At 39.1% G+C, this 26,540-nt stretch overlaps 1 protein-coding gene and 2 long non-coding RNA genes across 4 annotated transcripts; 1 reads left to right on the top strand and 2 right to left on the bottom strand.

Moving 5' to 3' along the window:
- Positions 1–10,843: 10,843 nt before the first annotated feature.
- LOC121654694 lies at positions 10,844–12,273 on the bottom strand. The gene is made up of 3 exons (XR_006012983.1): positions 12,259–12,273; positions 11,243–11,350; positions 10,844–11,085 (listed from the first exon to the last, which is right to left on the bottom strand). It is a non-coding gene; the product is annotated as an uncharacterized LOC121654694 (long non-coding RNA).
- Positions 12,274–15,049: 2,776 nt separating this feature from the next.
- On the top strand, positions 15,050–15,614 carry LOC121654695. Its single transcript, XR_006012984.1, has 3 exons — positions 15,050–15,084; positions 15,169–15,248; positions 15,562–15,614. It is a non-coding gene; the product is annotated as an uncharacterized LOC121654695 (long non-coding RNA).
- A 5,663-nt stretch (positions 15,615–21,277) lies between these two features.
- Positions 21,278–25,566, bottom strand: LOC121654674. Of its 2 annotated transcripts, none has more exons than XR_006012982.1 (11): positions 25,526–25,566; positions 25,262–25,368; positions 24,920–25,088; positions 23,476–24,509; positions 23,262–23,384; positions 23,036–23,101; positions 22,871–22,959; positions 22,071–22,176; positions 21,872–21,977; positions 21,585–21,698; positions 21,278–21,406 (listed from the first exon to the last, which is right to left on the bottom strand). XR_006012982.1 is itself a non-coding variant. In XM_042008908.1 (11 exons), exons 4-11 carry the CDS (start codon positions 23,623–23,625, stop codon positions 21,311–21,313), a joined length of 798 nt encoding a protein of 265 aa, XP_041864842.1. In that variant the 5' UTR covers positions 23,626–24,509; positions 24,920–25,088; positions 25,262–25,368; positions 25,526–25,566; the 3' UTR covers positions 21,278–21,310. The 2 variants fall into 2 exon arrangements, 1 of the variants encoding a protein (XP_041864842.1); XM_042008908.1 differs by having other exon boundaries at positions 21,585–21,646.
- Positions 25,567–26,540: the final 974 nt, after the last annotated feature.

The following is a 26,540-nucleotide window of genomic DNA, read 5'->3' as shown; positions in this document are numbered from 1 at the left end:
TCTTGCAACAGCACCAAGCCATCTGTGATGAATACCAAGGCTCATACTAACAATGCAACAATGTGTTATAGTTCACAAGTTTTCACTCCTGCAGTTTAGCACGGAGGTTCTGAATCCTTCTTGACATTTGCTTACTTTCAATATCCATAATGATTTTTTGAAAGGTCTCAAAGGTATATTTGAGTTCCACTGGGTAACTCAGGTTGAGTGCATAAGTCAGACCAAATAGCATGGCACAAGCCGATGCAATGGAGGACAAGTCGTTAAGTACCTCAACACCATCGATGACAAGGCCAATGTCCTTTAGAGGGGAGAGAGCGTCACCATCGCGGAGGACAAAAATGGCCATGGCGGCATTTTCAAGTTCTTCCTCCGCCTCTTCCTTTCGGACAACCTGACATTAGACAATTACGTTAGTTTAGATAATTGTCCTCAGGGAAGGGAGAGGGGTGATTATTCATTCAATAATGATTACAATTATTGACACTCAAAGACAATTAATCACGCAAGTAGTACATAATATGTGCAGTCTTCTGATCACATTCTAGTTTTAACCCTCCTGTTGCCCTGGGTCGAGTCCAAGCAGACCGGCCCCTGTCTTCTTTTCTCTCCTCCTTTCATCCCCTTCTCTCCTCTCCTCTCTTCTTCTCCTCCTCCTCTCCCTTCCTCCCCTACCCTCTTCCTCTCCCTTTCTACCCTCCTCTCCTCCTCTCCTTCCCCCCTCCTCAGGGTCACTGGTACCCCCTCCCCTCTCTTTTTCTCCTCCTCCTCCCCTCTCCCCCTTCCTCTCCTCTCCCTCTTCCTCTCCTCCTCCCTTCCTCCTCTCTCGGGGTCTCAGAGACCCTGTCTGATCTCAGTGCATTGCCATGATTTGCTGACTTACCAGGTATTCTTTGATCAGGTGGCTCACATCTTCACTCCGGTAAATCACTAGCGACTTCAGGAGGCACTCTCTTCTTATATCCAAGTCCACACCCTATAGCAACAAAGACATTTCAAAAGACAAAAGATAAACTACATATTAGCTTTCAACTCACCGACAACTGAACTGACAAAAGAGGAAATCAAATGCAATACATATGCATTTCATACTGTACCTGATCCAAAGGTTTAAGGGCGTCCCTGATTTTCTCACCAACAGCTCCACCTTTTTTCCTTATGACCTGAAGAAGCTGACTGCTCTGCTTATCCAAACCAGCCAAGAATCGTGATTGTAGCGGTACCGTTGTAATCCTTAGGAATTCAGCATTGATCTGAAATATATACAAATTAGACAACACATTTCATGTTAAGGCATATGACTGGCAAAGTTAAAAAAAGATCAGGAAAATAGTGTTTGCCTGACTGAACTCTGGAATAGAGTTTTAACAGATTATAACAGTGATTCAACTCATACCTCCTGTTCTTGAAACATCGCTGGCCATCGCTCCAGGAGTTCTTCTGGGCTGTTTTTCCACAATTTCTTGTCTACGGAGGGCAAATGTCTTGGCCATTTTTTCTCGGATGATCCTCCCGTTGTTCTGTTTCTTCACCTCCTTCAAAAGTACCTGCCGCTCCATCTCAAGATTATCTGCTGTCTCGCCAGCTGGATAGGATGGCACATGGTTAGCCTCACCACGTTTAGGTCGCTTGACATTCTTTGCTGAATAGGCGTCATCTGTGGCTTTGGTTTTTAGAGAATTGACAGCAAGCTCAGGGCATCCAAGTCCGTTCAGTTGGGTACGGAGGTTTCCCATCCTGGTTTTAAGTCTCTATGTCCACCCATAGCAGCCATTCCAAGATCCTGGCTCTGCCAAGCAGGGGTGCTTCTTTATCAGTGCCTCTGAAACCTCACAAAAGTCTGCTGTTTTTGGGTAGGCTTTATACTTGTAGATCTGATCAGACACCTTTTCCAGAATGTCTGACTTCATCCTAGGAGTGACTGTCAACCTTGTTCCGTTTGCCTTAAAGGCAGCATTTCCTCTCTCTAACTGGACTTCAGTGTCATATGAAAAGCTTGGAATGGGAAACTCTTTTGTCCATTGCTCTGCCCTTGACGAATGACTAGAGGATGGTGAGTTTAAAATCAATGTGTCATCAGTTTCACCGGAAATGGTACAGGCCTCATCACTACTGAGGCTGACATTGACAGCTGTCTGTGTCTGTGCAGGAGCTGCATCTTCATCAGGCAAAGGGATTACTTTGATGGTGCATAGATCTTCAAGGTCTCCAGTAGATGTCAAATTTACAAATGAATCACCAAAGTCTTTGTCCTGGTACTGGACCCTGAAGTTGCCCCTCAATCCACAAGCTCTCCTCACATCATCAAAAAGCTCCTCCACAGACTCAGGAATCCCATTGGGCAGCAACAATTTTCTTTTGTCATCTTGACTCAGAAAAACCAGCAGCTTTGCAGACTTCTTTCCAGCCATGCTCCAGAGTCTGACAGACAGAGAAAGAGAGCAAGAATAAGATAAGTTCATGTCAAACTGGCTTTGAGTATTAACAGTATACCCCCCCCCCTTTCCTTTCCGTCTCCTCTGCTCCCCTCTCCTTTCCTCTTCCTCCCCTTTCCTCTGCTCCCCTCTCCTTTCCTCTTCCTCCCCTTTCCTCTGTTCCCCTCTCCTTTCCTCTTCCTCCCCTTTCCTCTGCTCCCCTCTCCTTTCCTCTTCCTCCCCTCTCCTTTCCTCTTCCTCCCCTCTCCTTTCCTCTGCTCTCCTCTCCCTTTTCCTCTCCTCTCCTCCCTCATCCTCCTCCTTTCCCCCTCCCTTCTCCTAGAGGAGAAATAGAATAAGATGTTTCTAATCATGAAAAAAGCAAGAAATTTTAGACCTCTGATGTAATAATGCCAGTAATAAAATTGTACAATTCAGACAGTAATTTCCACAGTATAATCATGCACATTTTAAATAATAAAAAAAGGCCATAATGTAACCTTAAACATGGATATATCTTTTCGGAACCACCAGGCGCCTCCCCTGAATTGTGTAGTCAGCCAGTGGGTACGGGTCTGTAAGACTGTGGTGTTCAAGAAGTAGAATTCCCCTAGCCGACGTGGTCAGTATGTAGGCTCTGTAATGTTCAGTGTACCAAGCATCAAGCCATCTGACAACAAAAAGTGGCTTCTCTTGGAGGATGATCATCTGTATGATCTCACAAAACTCTGGCAGACCTGCAAGCTCCCCATGTGAAATGATCATGCCCTTCCTATAGTTATAGGCTTCATAAGTCACATCTTCTGCCATGCACAAAAGATCCAGGTTTGGGTGCTTCTGCTTCACAGCATGTGATATTTCCTCATGCAGAACATCGATGGGAATGGAGGAAACATTTCTAACTTCCAGAGTTGGTGTGGGTAAGCTGTACAGGTGCAGCTGATGGGCCATATGAAATTGATGCCGTTGTGACAATGATAGAAGCACATTTTTGAAGCAGTTTGTGTGACGCACAACCCTTTTAAAGAAGCTGTGCTTTGCCTCAAAACGCATCGTCCATAGCTCAACCAGGGGACCAAACTGCTCAATGAGCTTTGGATAATGCTCCAAATAGTGGTGTTTGGGTAGAATCCTTTGGTCAGGGAAAACCTCTTTCAATCTCAGCCTGTGTTCAGATATTTTACTATCCAAATAAGCTATAGATTCTTTGGTGTGAAAAGGTGCGACTACAAGGTCTACAATATCTTTTAAATCAGTAAGGACCTGCCAGGCAGGTTCATTAGCAGGAACCTTGTCTCCAATCAAAAGGGGTAGAAATCTCACTAGGCCCCAGTTCTCATGTGCATTCCCCCCGATCCTTTTCTTTGTTGAATATGCAAGAGGAACAGGATGGGGACGATTTTTTTTATCACTCCACTTAAAAGGGAAAGTTTGGATTGCTTCATTCAAGATGTTCAATGTAAAATATTTTTTACTTTCAAAGACAGCCACACACAGTGCTATTTCAACAGGGATAATGCCTTCAAAGAGGTCATGTGCTATGTCAGGGGGGAAACCTGTAGTCACATTAAAGTATGATAGTCTCTTTGATAACAAACAAGCCCCTTTCACACCAAAATGAGGCACTTCCTCTTCTCTGACAGCCTCAAGATGAGCAGCATGAATTCCCTTGGTTCTCAGACAAAATGCTCCTGAATTAACTTCTTTGGTCTGAAATTCTTCAGTCTTTGCTGTACAGAATCTACACACATATGTCCCTGAAAAATTCTCCACGAATCCTGCAATGCTATGTGCACCGAGGTTATCAGCAACAATGCACTGAACAGTGTCCTTTGATAGTCCTTTCCCAGCTTAGAGATAAAAACCCATGTTTGCTCCAACGTGACAAGATCATCTACCAGAGTTCAAGCACTTTTTCAAATCCGTACTGCTTACATCATTACTAATTTATCAAAGCAGCTAAATTTATGGAGACAGGGATAGTGGGACCCTGAGGGGTAAATTACCTAAAATCCAATAAACACCACAGATCTTGTGTATTTTCTTGGACGTGCCAAGGGGGTTACAAATTTCAAATTCTTCCACATACAATATCAATGAAATAGCAGGCTCATTAGAGAGCAATTCATTCTGCTGAAAATTGAGTGAATCAAAGAAGCATGTATATTTCAGTCCATCACCTCCTCTATGATGAGATTTCAAATTAATAGCTTTATCTAATATTGACTGGCAACTAAGAATCTGCTGCAATGATTTGAGTATTGGAACATACTGGAATGACCTTTTATTCTTTTGGTCTAGCACATACTCCAAGGGTTCTACAACACTGAAATGATTTTTGTAGTATGCCTTTCGTTTCCAAGATGTAGAGAGAGGACCTTTATCTCCAACTGCAGTTTGAATGGGATTTGACTTACACAGTACAGAGGCCAACTCCTGTACCACTGCTATGTCAACTTGGCAGTTACATTCCTGCAGTAGCTGGATTATAGTGTCATAGGTGACAGGGACTGAAACTACACTTATCAAATAGTGCAGCTCCTGCAAAAGGTCATTAATAGCCACACTAGGGACCAGGAAAAACATGCTCTAGTTTCAATTAACACTGAAGCAATTTTGCGCTCTATAGCACTGGACAAGTCTTCAGTACCATCTGTGTCAAAGACAGAACTAGCTACTTCATCCTCTGAAACATCCTCGTGTAAATCATCAGCATTACTGTCTTCAGAGGAATGGTGGATCGGCTGTACCCTCACAGCAATTTCAGGTTTTAAATCGCTTACAGAGGATAACCTGTGAGTTTCTCCACCTATGAGTCCTGAATGAACCCATAAACATTTGTTTTGTATGAGCAATTTTGAAAAATACAATTTACAGTCTCGTGATTTTTTCAGATGCTGGCCCCTAAGTGCTGCAGGTAGTCTTAAGAGTTGAGTTTTCTTGTATTCACACAAAAAGCATCTCAAAGTTGTCTGCTGGTCTTTTTGTGGGTTCAGTCTAGGGTGTGTTCTTGACAAATGGCTCCTTAAGGGCATTCCAGGTAGTAAAAGGAACAGGACAGGTTGAATATGTGCAAGGGTAACCACGTCGGCGTCCAAATGGCTATGCTGAAGTTTGTAATGCTTCAGAGTTCTGATCTTACTGAAAACTCAATTACAATACATATTATAAAACAGACTACAATAAAATATAGAACATTTTATAATCTTTCTGTGAGTCCTTCTGAGTTCTCATGATTATGGCGTAATATAGGGATGTTTCTTTTACATCACACAGGATATTACCATGTGGTATGATTTTACATGTGACTTAATACATATTAATACATATGTTAAACATATTGAATGATATACAAAAAGTCCTTTTGATTTTTTTCTATTGCTTTAGACCATATCACCCTGCCCATGAATTCCACTACCACACAAATTACACTTTGGATTCAGTCACAGCAAATAAAACTTCCTATCACAGGTGATGAACAAGAACAATACTTATCTTACAATAATCATGACCATAACCTCACACCTGATACGCAGCTGCATAACTCAAATGGCATTCAAATATGACCACTTACCCATTAAACGTTGCTGCTTTTAACCATATGAGATCACTGTAGACCTAGAAGAAAGGAGACATTTGTTAATGAGAGCCATTGCAACATATAAACACTGTCTTTCCCCTTTTATTTACACGAAAAAATGAAATGAGAACCTCAGCCAAAGTGTAAATTTAGAAAAACTCCGTTTTCACGTTTGCATATATATATATATATATATATATATATGACGTTAGTTAACCGAAGCAATGCGCTAAGGCACATGCACGCAGCCGAGTTCACAAAGCAGCGTCAGCTAATATAACAGCACCACATGTCGATCCGCTAGCTAACGTTAGCGGCATGATGTCGATGTCGTACCAAAAAGTCACGGCTAATCGTCGCCGTCGTGTGATAAAAGACAGCGTTAAGTTACCTTGTGTAAGAGGGGTGTATAAATGTAAACGCATATTCAACGGCATATTTCTTACCGATTTCTTTCTCTTTTCTCCTGTGGGGTCTTCAGGCGGGAGAAGAAGATGGCGGAGAATTCGAAGTTCAAGTCTGGTTGTAGCGTGACGTCAGTACGTACACATGTCACATGACATGCGACGCTTTCACTTAAACTTAAAATTCTTGTTTGATGAAAAGTCTGTCAATAACTTTGAACCAATGAGGGCTTCATTTACATTTATTGACAGTAATATATTACTTTAAACCAAGTAAAAGACAGAAACATAGCGATAATAGTTCAGTTCAAATAGAAATCCCTCCTTACATCAATGGCTGCCCATGTTCACTTTTTTCAGTGTACTTGCCACCCTTCATACTGATCATAGAGCAATTTATATTAATATCCAAATGCTAACTGACAGCAGTCCACATAAATATTCTTACTGGAAACTAAATATTTCTCTGTTAAAACATGAAATAGTTAAGGTTCAGCTCAATAAATTGATTAATTATTATTGGAACAAGGCCAACAAAGATAAAGAGAAAACCAACTTGGGCTCCTCAAATTTGAAGCAGGTAAATTTCTAAGGAAACATGAAAGCCAAATTAATAAAATTAGGAAAGCTGAAGAGGAAGATATAATAAGTTGAATTACCTCCTTTTACCAGAGGTCCCCAGAAAAATTTCAGAAGACGATAAAACAACTTTATTAGACAGTTTATACCGACGCAAGGCAGAGGATGCTTTCATAAGATCCAGGAAGAGATGGCTGGAAGAGGGGGAGCAAAACTCTGCTTACTTCTTTAGACTTGAAAAATACAGATAAAAAATTAACTCCATACATCAATTAAACATCAACGGGTTGATCTCTGACAACTCTAGGCAAATTTAAAATTTTTGCACCACATTTTACACCAACCAGCTCAAAATATAACGTGGAGGTGTCAAAACTTTCCTCAACACCATAAAAAATTTCCAAACCATTACTCTGGAAGTTGGAAGTTACTGTGATAGTTCTCTTACATTAGAGGAAGTCTCTAATGCAATCGCTGCACTTAAACTCAATAAATCTCCTAAAGGCACAGACGGCCTAACCGCAGAATTTTATGAATCCTTTTCCACCCATATAGCTCCATTTTTACTACAAGTCTTTATTGAACATATAAAGAGTAACACACTCCCTCCTACTCTTATTCAAGGGCTGATAACACTTATTCCAAAACCAAAGAAAGACTTGTTATCTCTTGATAACTGGAGACCCTCCTCTCTTCTTAACAATGATTACAAGATTATGGCCATAGTGTGTGCAAATAGAATTAAAAGGTTCTGGACAGAGTCAGGGTTTATAAAACAGACATATTTCTATATTCTTGGATTTACTGGGCCACTCTGACTTGGTTCATGGTGATAGCTTCATCCTCTTCCTGGATCTTTGTAAGGCCCTCGACACAGCTGAACATGAGTTTATTTTTCATTACAAGAATTTGGCTTTGGAGACTTTTTCTGTAAAGATGTTAAAACCCTATACACTGATGGTAATAGTTCTAGTAAAATGAGATTTGATCTGAAAGGCAGAGTACTGATTACCAAGGCTGAAGGGAGGCCCCGTCAGACATGTGCTGCTCTCCGTACATACCGATAATATTTTATTCAGAAATAGATCACTTTTTATTGAGAACCAGTTTAAGAATGGGATTTTACAGATGGGTCAGGTAGTCAACAGTGATGGACGACTTCTCATGTAAAATTACTTCCTGTCACTTCAGGGCTCAAGACTGCGAGCAAATGGTTGCATTTTGAGACTAAAATGTGAGACAGTACGAGTGAATTTTTCATCTACTCTACAATGGCGACCAATACATTAGCCAGTCTTTTTCTTGTAGGAGTTATAACTGAATTTATTTAGTCGCTAACAAACTTCTGCTCCCCTCTTCAGCCCAGTAGTTCACAGTAAAAACAAATTAGCTGCTGGTTTGCCTCAAACTAACTTCAATACGAAAAAAGGAGACGGACACCAACGAAGAAGATGACAGTCAACGTGTGTGACGAACGAGCTCTGTGATTGGCTAATGTGTGGAAAGAGGCGGGTCTTTGGGGAATTTATTATTCCTCACTGTTGCCAGCTTAGCGACTTTGTGGTTGTATTTAGCGAGTTTTCAGACCCTCTAGTGAGTTTTTCTGGTGTTATTGGAGACTTTTGGAGACGGAGGTGAATGAAGGGAGTTTATCTTCCCAACGAGGAGCGGTGCTGGTCAGACCCTCTCATACGAGGCTTGGTCTTCTAGCAGCAGCAGCAGCTGCATTCAGACGCAAGAGTACCCAACTGCAGTTAAGATGGCGGACGACGGCGCCGCCATTTCTCAGCTCTATCCCGGAAGTGACGTAGCTCAATCCCGGAAGTGACGCAATCTCGGCCCCGGAAGTTGTTATTCTTCGGCAAAAATAGGCGCCGCTTCGGCCCGTTGCTAGGATACGATGAACGCGTCCGCCATATTGATCATGGCAAGAGAACACTGGACGAATGTGGCATTAAAACGGGACTATGTTTTTTTTATTTTGCAGCTGACTGCGTTTGTTGTTTTCTTTTTCATTGTCAAATATATGCTGGATGAAATTAAACAGTTGCTACATAATTGCTCAATAATAACCACAGACAGATGTTCAATGGTGTTTGTTTAGAGTAAGTTGATTATATAATGAATGGAGAGAATATCAAAAGTGTCAGTCAAAAGTAGATGTGGTTGTCCATTTAATACTAAATATAATTATTATTCAGCCTATTATTATCATTATCATTAGATTTCTCAGATTTAAAAGGCCTGCTTAAATTAAGGAGCAAACACACTTTTCATACACCATCACACCCATAAGAGAATGTAAGTAATCTTAAATCAAACACGAAACAGTTATAGTTGACTGTTATTATACATACTTTTGAAATACTTCAAAACTGACAGTTAATGAACACATGTATTTTTATTGATCAAAAATGTGTTCATTCAAATATTAAAACATTCCACTATTTACATTTTATAAATAAAACAAATAAACATACAAATGAAGGATATTTGGCTTATGTATGATGTCAGAATGTATCTATTTTGCGCTATAACCTTTATTGATAAACTTATGCTTTTAACTGCGCAACATCCTGCACTTCATTAAGATTATTAACCACCAAAAATTCCAAAAAACGTCTGTACCATGAATGGACCAGAAAATATTCTGTCAATGAGAGCTTGTATGTGAACAGTCCTGTTTAGACACCATCAGACTAGGCTACACCGAACCCATGACACTAATTATGTTGCATATACCCACCACTGTTGTTAACTGTTCTTTCTATAAATTCTTTTTGAAGTAATTACCATTTCATGATTGTAATTAAATGTCTTACATTCATGACCTCATTGTTTTGTGAACTGTGGGCATTTTGTGTCAATTTCACCAGAAAGTTGACTATTCCTAACTTAGTACTGAATAGTATGTGCATTTATATCAGACATGGTATCCAAGTAACCACTGCATTTTCATACTGTTAGCATTTTATTACTATAATCCAGTTAAACACAACATGACTACATATCACTCCTTAGGACTTTTATCAACTCACCTCCAAGCAAGTCAACAACTTCCAGGACTGATTACAGTTTGCATATCATATTGTTCTTGGTGTTAAAGACTTGCTTGAGAGCCCACTCTCACCTGGACAGCATTCAGGCAGCACTTTGAAGACCATGTTTTTCTATTTTCTCAAGTGCTTTTGATAAAATTCAGCTGCTCTGTTGTGAGATGTTCCATAAATTCCAGGAAGATGCCTCCCTGGAATCCCTGCTCCAAAACAGCTGACTCAAAATAATGAGTCATTGGACAGAACTCATAAGCTGATGGACTCATTTAATTTAAATCTGGTGTGTTGCCGTAGGGAGACATTGAAAACCCACAAGCCCGTGTCCCTTGTGGGCCCAAATTGAGTAGTCTAGAAAAAAAGGACTGAAATTTACTTCTTAAGGAAGCTAAAATCATCCAGTGTCTGATTGTTTTATGTCTTCTGTAAGTCTGTTGTAGAAAGTGCAACCTGCTTTCCAGCATCTGCTGGGGCAGCAGAACCTGAGCGCTAAAGAAAGTGATCAAACCGATTAGTTCTTGAGCTAAGGGAGATGTGACTGTCCAGAGGCAAATATCGTATAAGCTGCTGGACATAAAGGACAACTACACACCCTCTACACAACACTGAGGAAATAGTATGTTCAATCTGTCTTCCTTCTGTAGGCAGAAAAGTATAAGAGATCATTACAGCCAGTAGCCATCGTCCTCTGGATTAAGTAATTCATCATCATAATTGTTTTCTTAATAAAACAACACTGTCACAAAACTGAAATGACTTTTTGGGATTAATCAAGTGTTTTGCTGACACCATCACACTGGTAACTTTAAGAAATTGACTTAAAAGTTCTCATATTTGCAATTAACTTTATTAAATCTTTTAAGAATAAAGACAAAAGGTAGAAGCTTTAACAAAAATGATGAGCAAATAAAAAAGAATATTCCAAAATTAGGAGTCAAAAACAAAAAATGAATAAACAAAATGGAGGTTTACACTTAAAAAAGTCTCCCTCTAGCCATTAATAACTCAGCTTGTAGCCGGGTCAGTCCTTCATCGTCCAGGATGCTGATCAGGATCTGAAAAACAGTTAAATGATCCAGTCGTACCTTGTGATGCTCTAAAGAATTCACTTCTTTGTTTTTTTTCTTACAAGTTTCAAATGAATAAAATACTGATCAAACTCAACCAATAATTTACTCTCATTTCCCAAACCAGCAAAACGGACCATATTACCTCTGGGAGCATGACATCAAACACCAAGTCTAGAAGCTTGATCTCTCCTTTCCTTATCCTGGTTCCTAGACCCATGACCTCCTCTATCACCCTCAGAAGCTCAAAGATCTGTTGGAAAAAGTGCAAAAGAAAAAAATCCATCTTTAAATACAGTATAAGTGTGTGCTCCAAGAGCCAAGGAAATTCATTTTAAAATCCTCAATGGAATTTATCCTTCATGTGATTTTCTTTATAGCCGTTTTGGCTTTGACTGTAATAATTGTATTCTGTTTCAATCATATTGAAACCACAGATCACATGTTCTATGAATGTATCTTCACCAGTGCCTTTTGGGCAGACTTATTTCATTGGTTATCTAAATTTCTGCCTGTTCCTGTTCTAAAAAGAGAAAATGTTTTATTTGGTTTTATGATTAAAAATAACTGTCACAATATGTTGATCAACTCCATAGTAATATTTGGAAAGTTTTTCATACACAAGAATAGGTTTATGAAATCCATACCCACATTCTTTGCTTTTCACAAAGAGTTAAACCAATATTTCTATTCTCTAAGTCACATGAAAGGAAAGAATGCTGTGAATCTCTACACAACATTAGAAGCTCTACGTATATTTAAAAATCCCTAGCCCCCCCCCCCCCTTTTGTTGTTTTTTCTTTTTATGTATTTATTTCTTTTTTCTTTTCTTTTTAAATCTTTCTCTATCTCTTGTATTTGCGCATCCCTTATGCATCTGTTGCATTTGTATTTGACGTTGTCTGCCAGCATGTTGAACATTTATTCTGTTCTGATTGTATTCAACACACTTTGAAATAAAGTAAAAAAAAAAACACTCGCTTTAGCAAAGCTAACGTTAGCCCGCATCGTTGCATAAATCTCAAAGATGGACTTGGTGGAGAAACAGCAGCTAATGACCTCTAAAGATTTTATATATTGTATTTGTGGATAGCAAAAAGTGCATATTAGAGACGATACCACCTGTTAGATCGATGATAATTAAAATAGTCTTTTACGTACGCTCTTTCTCCGTCACGTCTTACTGCCAGTAGAAGAAGAACTTCGTCGGGGTCTGGATGCAAGTGCGTGTTGATTCCCCACGAAGAAGAAAACATTCCGGTGTCTAGATTACGTCACTTCCGGGACCGAGCTACGTCATTTCCGGGATTGAGCTACGTCACTTCCGGGATTGAGCTGAGAAATGGCGGCGCCGTCGTCCGCCATCTTAACTGCAGTTGGGTGCCTCTCTTCAGACGACGTTCACCTCTGTTTCATGTCCAGGCTGGAAATGAAACGTAAAAGCTGCTGCTGGAGGATCCTGCTGGTTTACCGTCACAGTAACGTCTGTTAATGAAGAGTGTGGAGGAAATATTTAAACAGTTAAAAGTGTGACATGTTCCAGACTCCTGATTGATAAAAACAAAATACGCTTAAAAAAAGACTGAACTAAAAAATAAAGAAAACATATAAAGAATTATTCATTTATTTGCTGTTCTAAACATTGTTAGGTTGTCTTTTCATCATTTTTTGCCTTTCATCCCTCTTTATGGCAGCATCCATAACAACTATATGTATATGGCAAGCCGTTTTAACATTTATTAGGTTAACGGGATATATATTTCAGATATCTGTATTTCAATTCTTCCTAGTCAAAATCAACATTTCAGATATCTAAAATGACATTCTTACTAGGACAAATGACGTCACGTTCTCCATTCATGTGTATTGCGTTTTTACTTCCAGCTATCCTAAATGACATTCCTCCTATCTAAAATAAACATTCTGGATATCTGAAACAGTATTCTTACTAGGAAAAACGTGAGTTTCTGATATCCAGGATCCAATTGTTTCTAGTTATAATTTTCATTTCAGGTATCAAAAATCATTACTAAAACAAACTAATGTAATCACCCGCATGTGACCCATAATGCTTAGCGGCTCACATTCCGTATTTAACACATTCAGCTTCGTTAACTCCGTTTTCTCCACGAGTTGTAACGGCATTAGCGGTCATTGACAAGAACAACCTAATTTAAAATCTGCCCTGTTTTTGGATTTTGGTAATTCCTTTTTTTTATTTTTCCTTCTGAATGGGCTTTATGCACGGTGCTGTTTTTTTAACTTCCGGTTCACGACACGCCAATTGTGTGTTCTTTGGTTAGCACCATTTGCTAATAAGTCACTACTGCTTCTCTTCCTCAGTTTCCGACAAGAATGAGACAGAAGTGACAGTGAGGACAAAGTGCTTCAGATCCATGAAAAAGAGCCAGAAGCCGCATTCATTGAGTGTAGGGAAATGGGAGCAGCGGGAAGAATTTACTTATTAAATATCACCTCAAACGGCAGTTAGTTGCAGTTCTGGGTTTTGATGCTGCTGTAATTTTTGCTGGTAATGTCTGTCGTTCAGAGGCATTTTCTACTCTGGTTTATTAATGTGATGGGAACTATGTAGCTCTACATTTATTGTCAGGAGTTTTTTTTTTCATTTAGACGAAATAAGGGGAAACGATGCATATTAATGAACATTCAGTCAAATGTAAATATAGCTCAAGGCTAATTTCCATCTGTAAAGTCTTAAAGTCAGGTTTATTTGTCAATTTCTTCACATGCCCATAACATACAAAGGAATCGAAATTACGTTTCTCACTGTCCCATGCGTATACAGGTATCAAGACAAGTAGGACAAGACAAACAATAAAGTGCACAGACAAGTCTGGTCCTTAAATAAATAAAAGGTATCAAAACAAGGCTAAGAGGTATCACAAACAAGATCAGCATATGTGCATTTGAGTCTTCCAGTAGTTTTACAATATGAAGAGATATACTGTGAGGAAGCAGCTCCAGTTAAAGTTTCAAGTATTCTCAGGGTTTGTAGTGCAATTTAAAGTTACAAGTATTTACAGGGTTTATAGTGCAAGGCAGTCAAGTAATACAAGTGTTCGCAGGGTTTGTAGTGCAAGGCAGTAATCGCACTTAGCAGCATACTTAGTAGCAGTAATGTTAACAGTCTTTGGTTCTGCTGGCTGGGGCTGGGGGGTGGGGGCGAGAGTTTAGTTGGGGCTGGGGTTGGGGGGGGAGGGGGTAGGGGCAGGGGGGTGGGGCGAGAGTTTAGCAGTCTCACAGCCTGATGGATGAAGCTGTTGGTGAGTCTGGTGGTGCGGGAGTGGAGGCTCCTGTACCTCCGTCCAGAGGGCAGGAGGCTGAACAGGTTGTGTGCGGGGTGGCTTGCATCGCTCACAATGGTGATGGCTTTTCGGGTGAGGCGTGTGCTGTAGATGTCTTGTAGGGAGGGGAGTGTTGCTCCAATGATCTTGCCAGCTGTATTCACAATGCGCTGCAGGGCTTTCCTGTTGTAGTCAGTGCAGCTCCCACCCCACACGGTGATGCAGCTGGTAAGGATGCTTTCAATGGTCCCTGTAGACCCCCTGGCAGGTTAATGGTACTACAGAAATGCACACTAGACAAAAATAATTCAGTATTTTATGTCTATTCAGTATTTTAATATATAAGAATATTTGGCTAAAACATATAACAAGTTTAACAACTTTAGTTGCTGTGTTTTTATAAGTCATACCAGTTTTAGGGCTATCATTCACTGCATGGATATAAAAACACTTCACATGGTACTGTTTCTATCAACTTCTTTTACAGGTGGTTCTCAAAGACACTAAACCTGTTGAGCTGCTGACGTACCAGTGTTCATGTGTTGCTGGGCTTGCCCTGTGCAGTCATGTTGCAGCCTTGCTGTATCAGTCTGCTGATTACAGCCAGAAGGGACTTACAGCTGTACCCCCAACACAAAGCTGCACACATTCTGAACAGCAGTGGCACAAACCTCGTACTCAGGTGAAAAATCCAAATTTTTTAACATAATGTTGTTAGTTACACACATAGAAAAACATCATCTTTAACTTTTACATTTCTTTACAGGGCTTCAAACCTGGTCCGACCAATCAGATGGTGATAGTATCAGCAAGACCCAAAGAAAGAAGACTGGCTGAAGGAATCCGGTAATACATTACACATAGAATAGTTCATTTATTTTCCTTTGTCTGTTTCATTGAATTTCCCTTTATAAGCATGCACACATGCACACTCTTCTTCTTAACGCACACAGCTTGTTAACAGTGAGGCACAAGAGAAGGCATAGATGCAGTGAGTACATAGTACATGGTAGATGATACCAAACCAACAAGCAGCGTGAACAACTTCTTAAGAATAAAGTCTACTCCAAAGTTTGGCAGGTCAGAAGGTTAAACTGAATTGATCTCATAAAATATTTGACTAAACATGTAAAACAATGACGCTATGTTGTAATTGCAGGAGTAATTTATACAAAGCAGCCTCAAACCGGACCTGCGAGCTCCCAGACATGACTGTGCTTCACCTGAACGAGGCCTATGAACAGATGCCAAGGGACACTGCTCCACTTATAACCACCGTGGGGTTTTCAGGGGCTATACCACTGGCGGACAGTGCCTTTGGCAAAGTTCAAGAAGGAAGTGTCCTCTCCTATCTCCTCCCAGCATGGAGCCCACCTAAAACGTGTTTGCATTCCACTGCAACACCACGACCATCTGTACCTCCCTCCAATTACTTCTTGGGCCCCACCAAGTGCTGCTTTGTACTGAGCCATCATCAGCAACTCCACATGATGTCTCTGGAAACATCACATGACATGGCCCACCGAACTGAGGAGAGCACAAGGCAGCAAAGCTCTCTGCAGGAATGGCACCTCTTAAGGAGGCTGCGTGTGACATCCTCTAGATTTAGGTATGTGCACTTTTCACCCAACAGGATATATAGTTGTAAACAAACATGATGATCCTGTCGGAATAAGAAACTGTGTTAAATATGATTTTGTTTTTAAAACTTTGCCTTCATATAAACATCTTTTTTAGAAACCGCAGCCTAGCAGACCTTATGCATTTTGGTTTTAATAATAGTATAGTGTTTATATATATATATATATATATAATTGTACTGTTTAATTATATACTGTTTATCCATGTGATGTGCTTCAGAGACGTTTGCCATGTGAGAGGACAGTCATCGGCAGAAAGCTTGGCCGTTCGAATCTCCCGGTCAGGCTACAAAACTGCCGACATGAAGAGAGGCCTCGAGCTGGAGCCTAAGGCAATAGAGGAGTATTGTCTGGCGAGGGACGTCAACCACTACCCATGTGGCTTCATCATTCATCCCGATGCGCCGTGGCTTGGGGCTTCACCAGATGGTCTGATCTACGACCCAAAAGCTGAACCTGCATTTGGACTGGTAGAGGTGAAGTGTCCTCATGTCAGAAGCTATGTGGACTGCACTTACCTCAGGGTCTCTGATGACATACTTCAGTTAAAAAAATCACATGCCTACTACTGGCAGGTGCAGGGGCAACTTTTATTAAGTGGATTTGAATGGTGCGACTTTGTAGTCTACACTGAGGATGACCTGTTCATTCAGAGGATTTACAGGGATGATGAAGTTCTACAAGCTATAAAAGAGAAAACTGATTATGATGCTTGCACTGCTTGTAAACAGAGGTGGGTAGTAACGTGGTACATTTACTCCATTACATTAACTTGGGTAAGTTTTTACAAAAAATGTACTTTTTATAGTAGTTTTAAAACGGTGTGCTTTTTACTTTCACTCAAATATACTTATAAATTAACACTACTTTTACTCCATTACAATTGCATGCATTCCACTCGTTGCTTCTATTTTTTGGCCATTTATTAATATGAATCAGTTTTGTTACACGACTTCCACATGACCATCTCAGAAAACAAACATACTGTGCTGGTGGCTACGTCAGTTTTATGAAGACTGTTTTAATGTGATGGATGTTTTATTCATGTTCATTTTTTTTCATCACTGTTTCAGTTATTGATTTTTAGTTAAAAAGAATATATCTGATGTTGTTGTCAGTATTTTAGTAGTTTTTTTCAATAAGTACTTTTTAGTCTAACTAGAGTAATTATTTGGATGACTAGCTTTGACTTTTACTTGAGTCATATTTTTCTCATGTAACAGTACTATTATTTCAGAATTTTTGGCTTCTCTACCCACCTCTGCTTGTAAATAACAAACAAACACAAAACAATTAAAATTCCACCGTTTGTGTCCCAAAGGAAGGCTGTGAGATCGCCTTTTTTATTGCATCAAAATGTTTAAAACAGCAATAACAATATCACATTCAATGACTAACTATTCTACAATAATCACTTGCAATGTCAGATTTGATTGTTCTACTTTGCCCAAGCCTTAACCAAGGGGCCATTTTTGTAGTTCAGCAGGAGACATGCAACAACGTACAGCTGATTAATGTTACCAAACATATTCAAAGGAATGACTGAATCCAATAACTTGTGTTCTTTCAATCTTCGAATCACACGCTCCACATGCACTCTGAGGTGTGCGATTGCCTGCGTTTCCCTGACCTCACTCTCAGGCATTTGATGTCTTCCTGAAAGAAATGCAGGTCTGTACATCTTACAGGGCACACAGTTGTCCATCAGGAAGCCTCTGTCCACCATGATCGCTGAGTCTGGACGGAGAAGCTTGCAAAGACCTGATTCCACAAACAGCTGCTTGTCGCTGATCGAACCAGCATAGAGGGGAGAAACAAAGGTCACTGGACCATGTGGTGCTATACCAATCATTCCTTTCAGGGTGCAGTGGGACTTGTAGTTTGAGTAGACCTCACTCTGTAGCAAGGGAGAAGAAGGGGTTTGGCACCTCAGCTCAGTGCAGTCCAGAACCACAGTGGTGTCAGCATAGTCTCTGAACTCTGCAGGTAGGTACTCCCGGATCCTCTCTTGTGTCATCCAGATTCTCTGTGCACCCAGGACAGAAAGCAAAAAAATGCTCCATGTGAGAATTATTCTGCTCACAGTAGATTGGTGGATTTGATAGCGGTCAGCCAGGTCCCTCTGCTTCAGTCCAAAGGTCAGGTAGTTCAGGAACAGGAACATCTCATCTATTGGGTGTAGAGCCCGTCCCTGTGAAACACACAAGATAAGAAATAAATGGTTGGCTGTACTACTTTATTGTGCTCTAGTTGGAAAATCACATAATTACAAATAAGGCCTACCGTGGGAGCACTCAGTCGTCCAGCATCATCAGTAGTTAAGCTGGTCGCTCGGACCATGTATTTCAGTGATGGTTGAATGACCTGCCAAAACCGCATCAGGTGGTCATAAGATGCAAACCTGGAAACAGATGGAGACCTAACTTCACCTGAGGGACATTCCATTTTGTTTTATTTATTATTTTGAAAATTACCATAAGCAGGATAAATGTTAACCAAACTACATTAGTCAGATATTCAGTCATTGTTTTCCCCACACGCTGTGTAAATTTTTTTTAGATAGACATTTATTTATGCCTCAGTGGGGTAATTCATAGTGCTGTAGACAGCTGTACAATTTCACAGTAAACAAGTAAAACAATATGAATAGATAAACACGTTGTGTATACAAATATATATATATACACAACTACAATATAAATACATCAACACTGCTGTGAACAGGCCTAATTGTGGAGTCTGACAGCAGAGGGGAGGAAGGACCTGCTGTATCTCTCCATTGATGATGCTTTTGGTGTTCTTGACCTTCATCTGCGATCTGAAGTAAACCTTCCTGCTACAAGCAACCACCTGTTAGACCGGGGTCTTATTAATTTGTATTTCAGAATACGCTTTTAATTTCCATGTTCATGGAGTCTAACAAGTAAACCAGTCTATCCAAATATAAGAAGACGACCCCTCATTTCCCCTTGATGTTTCACTCTCAGCAGATATCTGCATCTGATCATCCACCTGGCTGCTTACTACCTGCAGATTCTACAGGTGAAGCTCCTGCAAACTTCAGTTATACTGAGGGGTTACCTTATGAAATAAATGCTTAACATTTTCACAGTACAGAGCAGCCCCTTTCACCCTGCTGCTGTCAGACCTTACAATCAGACCTGCTCACAGTCGACAACATGTAAGCTAGATGTTTACAGTAAGCAATAAGCAGAAAGCAATATACCATCTCCTGTGCTATAACTCAGCTCTTTATTTTCACCAATATAAAAAATAAAATAATGGAGCTCCTCTTGTGACACTGTATTATCATCATCATCATCAACAACATTATTATTATTAAGAAGAATAGACTATGCATTATGTAGCGTGGCTATGTATTATTATTATTATTATTGTCATTGCTGTTATCGTTATTATTATCACTTTATTTCTAAAGAGGGGCTCCATATAACTGGTCTAAAAGTATAAGATAACTAACAAATGTACTTACCGGGTGAAAAAACGAATGTCCACATCGGACCCATCAAATCGCTGTATCCCGAAACGTGACAGGGACATCTGCTCCATCTGCTCCAGCTGCTGCCTTAGTGGAGCGACTTCCTCTCGTAGCCTCTGCTTTTCCTCCAGCACACTGTCCACAACGGCAGGATCCGGACCCACGCAGTAGTCGTGATCGTGTGCACAATCTGGTTCCCCAGTTTCCACATTCTCTGGTTCTCTAGCTGTGCGTTCCCACACAGAAAGTCTTCTCTCACCAAGAGAAAAGTTGTTCCACGGAAATAAAAGTGGAACGGCGCCGGTGTCGTGCCAAGGCACTTATCCCCGACACAATTTGTTTCCCCTGTCTCGGGAGCGCGCACTGCCGCTCAGCAGCGTATGGTCGCTTATGATGATCGATTTCACCACGCAAACAAACGAAACAACGGCATAGGAGTGTCCTGAATAATTTTGCTGGAATTTTTGTTATTTCAGCGAGGATTTCTAGCGGCATTGAATATTAGATTTGTCTCCATTTTCGTAAGTTTGCTACTGTTTGGCTGACGAATTCTAGATCTCGTCACTAAATCAGTCCGCCCGCTTCACAGTAAAACAACTAAGCTCTCTTTTATATATATCCAAATCGCGGTTTTCGTAACTAGTCAACTTCTTTTTGTCGCTATGTCCATTCACCACATTGTTAGATATGAATAATGAAGTTTAATAAGTGATAAGCGATCCGTTGATCCAGAAAACCCGATTATTACACGCATTTATATATAATAATTAATACTTGCCAGAAAAACTTTGCACTTATACAATTTTTAAGGTACCTGGAAGTTAATCCATCATACTGCATAGGTTACATTCTGTCATCACGTCTTTCAAGCTCAGTCTCTTCTCTTACACAAGCTGTTTTCACACAGTTTATCATATTTGATCATTTAAGTATGGAAAAGTTCACACTTTCTTCACAAAAGCTGACAGCTGCCTATTTAGTCTATAGACAGAATATGAGAGAAGTTTGGCATTCATATGCCAAAATGTAAAGATGTCACACATTCTAGCAGCCTGAAAATAATGGGCTGCAAGAATCTGTGTCCCCTGCCTTTAAAGCATGGAACATATGTAATCTTCACAATATTCTCTCTATTTGTACTATGTATCATGCCTACTAGCTGCTGTGAAGGAGATCCATTTATGTTTTCAAATAGAAAAGTTAGACAGGGGGTACATATTCTGGCAGCAAGTGCTGTAAATGCTGTAAATATGAGGAAGGTAGGTCTCTTAACTGTGGTTATATAGGGTATACAAATTCTAGCAGCCAGTGTGACTCAGTCTGCAAGAATTTCTACGTCTGCTTATAGTTTGTAATATATCCCACCATCAGATGCTTTCATTCATAAATATGTTATACTTAAAATATGCAGTTAATATAAGGAAGTTCTTCTTTTTTTGCTTAATAAAGTCTTTTAATATTCAACATTGTCAGAAAGCTAGTGATTTTTGATGTCCTTAGTACAAACAAACTGTAGCAGATCAGACTTTATTTGTCGAACTTTTTTGGGGGGGGGGGCAGCTATCTATAGTTAAGAGATGGGCATTTTCAATTTGTTTCTATGGCACAACATTTGCAGTGTCTTGACACCTTTATTTAACTTTTCAAAACAATTTATTAACTATATACATCCCAAAAAATAATGTACACCTAAAGCAACATATGAAAACAATAATTATTATAGTTAACACTGAAGCTGCATTTGAGAGCAGCTCATCCCCCTTCACTTTTCAGTGAACACAAGCTGGGCAAACAAAAGTTTCCTGTGGTGATGGGCTTCCTACACAGGTCTGGTGAAACCACCGCAGACAAATATCACACTGGATCTGAAAAAGACAATTGTTTTCAAATAATAATCTCATACAATTTATGCATGCAAAGTATGAAGGCCAAATGGTGCAAGCCAACAAGAGTAATATTAATCTAATGATCTAGAGTAGTAATAATAACATCTCAACATATAGAATTTACTATTCAAAATTCACAGTTGCTCTTTTTTCTTACCCAGTCAATGTCTGTCTCATGCTCCTTTGTCCCACAATAGAAGCACAAGTCATTTAGGTCATCTGTTTAAAATAAAAGGAGCTGAAATTTGACTTGTCTCACATCTGTTGAGGTCTATGTTTTTGTAACAAAAGTAATATTGATGTTTCATTAATATGTTCAAAGTAAGCAATATTAGTTGAGACTTGAAATCATGTAAGTTGTTGAGTCTTAATCTAAAGCAAAAAGTGCTATGATGGTCAGGGTTTTAACTGACTGTTGTCTGTCTAGTATAGCATATAACTAACCAGTCTGTAGGAGGAGAGTGACAGCTATTTCCATCCTGTATCTGTTGATGGCCTGTTGGGTAGCACTGAAATGAATTCTCTCATTTTGTAGGATTTTTTCTGCAAACTGAGAGAGTAAGTAAATCAAAGTTAAAACGTGGTGACAGATGCTTCACCAAAAGCCGATTTATTGGCTTTCTCTGTGTGTGGGGGGATATACCTTCAGTGAAAACACTCCACATGAGGTGCCATCTGTTTGGAAGGGGTGTTCGACTGTGTCACATGTCCACCTTGACACATTGCATCCCTTGTTTCTAAGGAAAGCCCTACAAAAGTACAAAACAAGTCCATCATTACTACACATTTGACAAAAGTATTCATACATAGCAGATTATACCCACAAAACTATATACAGATGTGCTTCAAAGTTTAAATACCCTTTCATTAAAGAAAAGACTAAATTAACTGTAGTCATTCAAATGACAAGGATCAGCAAAAAGTAACAATAATTAAAATTTACGAATTTTAAATTCAGTAAAATAGGTTATTGATTTTAGATTGTAGTTTAGAAAAAAAACAGACAGATTAAAGCACCTTTCTCATGAACAGAGGGCCAAAATACCTTTTAAAAGATGAAGAAGTCTTATAGAACATTATTGAAAACACTTGATTGCAGTGATCACCTCAATGTTGTGCTCAATAAAAATTTCGTTCATGAGCCCAATTATGCTCATTTGTTTTTTTGGTTTTTGTTAATTTTATTATTATTATTATTATTATTATTATTATTATTATTATTATTATTATTATTATTATTATTATTATTATTATTATATATTTTCATATATTTCTGTCAAAATAATTCAAAATCAATGTCATGAGTTACATGAAATATGTATATACCTTTTTTTTTTGTTAATTTGACTGGTTTCACTGGCAACAGATTTTTTCCACTTTTAATGGGAGGGATGGAAACTTTCAAGCACAAGTGTATATGCATGTGGGTGAAACATATCTTACCTTGTTCTCTCCAAACATCGCTTTATATTTTGTTTGGACTCTCCCAGAGGATCCATTAGCAGGGATCTTTTTTCATGTGGATAGATAGCCTGAAAAAAAGAGTTATATAAAATTTACATAAGTTTTGCCTGTACTACAGGTATGTTTTTTAATTTCTGTAAATACCGCCAATATCCAGTGATGGTTTTGATTTATGATCCCCAAAAGAATGTGGTAGTCCAGGGGTTTGATCTGCAAGGAATTAAACAAAGAAATAAAAGTTAGCTGTCGGTAATACTAAATATAAAATATAACAAAAATATGTTCCATAAAAGTATTTGCTATTTCAGGTTTACCAAAAATACTCTGCTTTTAAGAGTACATCCAAGTTTGCAATAAAACAGATATAGACCTTAATTCTTGAGGATTTTCCTTGCCATATTGCCGTCATTGCAAAAGAGTCAATCACAGCTGCTTTTTGTGTGTTTTGGGCGTTGTGATCCCTCACAATGATTGACATGTATGCATTGATAGCCTGTAAAAACATATTTCATCTGAAGGTTAGAAAGGAATTAGGTTTATAGTAAATTTAGAAAGCAGTTAAACTCTAAAGCCTTAAGGTATACCTCACTTTCCATCTCCATATTTGGTCCAATTTGGGATATGTCCCAATAAAACATTTTGTATGCCCCCACTTTGGACAGGAGGACATGGGAAACATTTCCAGCCCAGACATCTCTGAAGTCTGTCAAAAATAAAAAAAAATACAAAAACATTCAAAATTGTTACTTATGGGAATTAATGAATGAATTATGCAAACATTTTAGGGGCTAAATACAATTTAACACTAAATATAAGTTTTCTTGTCTCAAGTAAATTTGTATGCATTCATGTATGCAGTATGTATGTATGTATGTATGTATGTATGAAGTTAGTTAATTAGTTTATTAAGTTAGTACTTACACTTCTCTGCTACAGTTTTTGTGTATCTGGGAGTGAAAGCAGGCGATGGGGGAGCTGGAGCTGCAGGAGAAGTTGGAGCTGGAGCTGATGGTGGAGGAGCTGGAGCTGCGGAGGCAGTTGGAGCTGAAAGTGGGGTAGCTGGAGCTGCGGAGGGTGTCGGAGCTGGAGCTGGAGCTGATGGTGGAGGAATTGGAGCTGATGGTGGGGTAGCTGGAGCTGATGGTGGGGTAGCTGGAGCTGATGGTGGGGTAGCTGGAACTGAGGAAGGTGTAGGAGTTGGAGCTGGTGGTTGGGGAGCTGGAGCTGTGGGGGGAGTTGGTTGGTTCCTAAGATTTTTGTGTGGAACTCTGGGGACGGGGTCAAAGGTGAGCTTCAGCTGGTCAACATTGATCCTTGGATAGATCACTCCTTTCTGATCTTGAAGGTCAGCACTCTTTCCCTGCATGGCCACAATAGTAAAAGGCCCTAGGAAGCTAGCTTCCAGCTTACCCCCTTTTCTGCTACTATTTCGGACATTTTTCCTCAAAACCTTGTCCCCTACTTTCAGCTCAGGCTGTTAATCAGGTTTTATCTTGCCCTTTGTTTTGTCATGACCTTTTGAGAGGTTTTCCCTGACAACCTCCAAAAGTTTAGTATGTCGCTCAATGTTCACAGAGATTTCCTCTGCTCCAACTGCCTCCTCAACAGTGTTGTCAATCTTTGAGGAAAGCACAAAATGTTAATTGTTTAGAATCTTTTCAGTGTTTTGTTCTTATTATATTATGTATTTGACTGAAATGATAAATTACAGAGAATGAATAGAAAAAACACATTTTGTCTGTGTAATAAGTTCTTCAACAGAACATTTGCTATTGCTACTTGATAAATCATTGGAAGTGTACTACAATAATAGAACATAGTTGTTACAATACAATTTCTTTTTACCATTGTTGTTTGTAATATGTAAAGCACTTTGTGCTACCTATGTTTGAAAAATGCTTATAAATGAAATTATGTCTCATAGATATTCATGTGGTTGCTGCTTTATGTGAAACTGGTAATGTGTTTATTTGCATATGTAGCAGGTAACAGAGTTTAACAAACATGTGAAGTATCTGACCAATCTACCTCAAGATGCTCTGGAATTTCAGAGGGATACCGAGCCTCTCGTCCAAACATGAGGTAGTATGGTGAGTATTTTGTGGTCATCTGTTTTTTGGTACGAAGACCAAACATTATAGGATCCAGGAAATCATCCCATTCTTCTAGGTGGCGGACAACCACTTTACTCAAGGCTCTGCAAACAAATTAAAAAAAAAAAATAAAAGTTTAGTTGTAGGATGGCTATTGGATAAAAATTCCTCCACATAAACATGTTATTAAAAAGGCAACTTAAAAAAATTTAAGTAAATATGTATTCATTAGTTGTATGAAAAGTTGCAATGTTGTATGGAAAAGTAAAGGACTTACCTCTGAATCGTCCCATTCATCCTCTCAACCAATCCATTGGTTTGAGGATGATATGGAGAGCAGAGGCTCCTTTGGATGCCCAAGGCACCACACACTTCTTTGTTGATCTGGAGTATTAACAATGAATAAAACATTTTTGGCTTTTAAGTTATTTCATTTAAATTTTGGAAGTTTAAAATGGCCATATTTACCATTTAATACATTTATATTGTACAATTTGCTTTAAGCATGTTTACAGTGTTGTGATAGGACAAAGGTACTAACAGAATTAACAAATTCTCTCCCCTGGTCGGTCAAGATTCTTTCCACTGACATGCCTGGCCAGTAGAACCTCTTAGAGATCGCGTCTCTGGTTTTGGTTTGGCCACAATGTGCCCCAGTTGCACTGGCATGGAAGTCATTAAAAATGTTATTGGCTTCCTCTGTGCCACAGACAACTTTTGTCTTGACAGTTTTATCAGTGCCTTTGTGACGCCAATAATACAACTCTTCATCTATATAAAGGAAAATAAATAGATTTATAGGTAGTCAGTTTAATTACCATACTCTAACGTAAAGCTAATAATAAGAAAAGACGCTCAATCGCCTTACCTTCAATGTCGTAAAGGGATGCTTTTCGTCTCAGCAAAAATTTGTCTCTTTTTGTTAAGAGAGACGGGTATGTCCCGTTAAGTTTGTATTGTAAAATGTTTTTGTACTCCTCTGGATTCATTTTGTCCTCAAAATGAAGAATAGAGTATTAACTGCTAAGTATCAAAAGTCCTGCAGCACGCTGTGTACCGTGCCACGAACCCAACTAATTAGCATAAATAGGCTTATTGAACTATTAGGCCATGTCCGCTAAGTTTGCTGCTCTTACAATGAACAAATGAGGATGAGTTACTTTTAATTGATTTCGAAATGTTATTTCATTTTTTGATAATATTAAGAAAGCCTGTAAAGATTGACATACAAATTCCCTGTAAATTAAAACTTATGATACTAAAATATAAAGATAATCTTAGCAAAAGAAAAACATTATTTGTGCAGAGTTATACTGGCTGCTAGAATCAAATAAAGAGTAAACCAAATCATATTGACTGCAGTATTTTGGTATGACATAAGGTAGTCTACCTATGAATAAAAACATCTGATGGTGGGATATATCATAAATAATATAAGCAGGGGATACGAATCCTAGCAGACTGATTCACACAGAATCTGTACCCCCTGTCTAACTCTTCTATTTGAAAACATAAATGGATCTTTTTCACTGCATTTATTAGGCATGATCCATAGT

Source organism: Melanotaenia boesemani, chromosome 15, assembly GCF_017639745.1.
Source record: "Melanotaenia boesemani isolate fMelBoe1 chromosome 15, fMelBoe1.pri, whole genome shotgun sequence".
NCBI classification, from domain to species: Eukaryota; Metazoa; Chordata; class Actinopteri; order Atheriniformes; family Melanotaeniidae; genus Melanotaenia; species Melanotaenia boesemani.
Note: the sequence above shows the minus strand (reverse complement) of the source record. Positions and strands in the feature narration are given on the sequence as shown.

What these genes read in the sequence shown, in the direction of transcription:
- LOC121654674 (XM_042008908.1), bottom strand. Translation starts at nt 23,625, where the DNA reads ATGTTTTTGTATTTTTTTTTATTTTTGACAGACTTCAGAGATGTCTGG. An exon ending in GTGGAGTGTTTTCACTGAAG is followed by an intron (nt 21,978 to 22,070) that starts GTATATCCCCCC and finishes TTACTCTCTCAG; the next exon opens with TTTGCAGAAAAAATCCTACA. An exon ending in CACTCTCCTCCTACAGACTG is followed by an intron (nt 21,647 to 21,871) that starts GTTAGTTATATG and finishes TATTTTAAACAG; the next exon opens with ATGACCTAAATGACTTGTGC.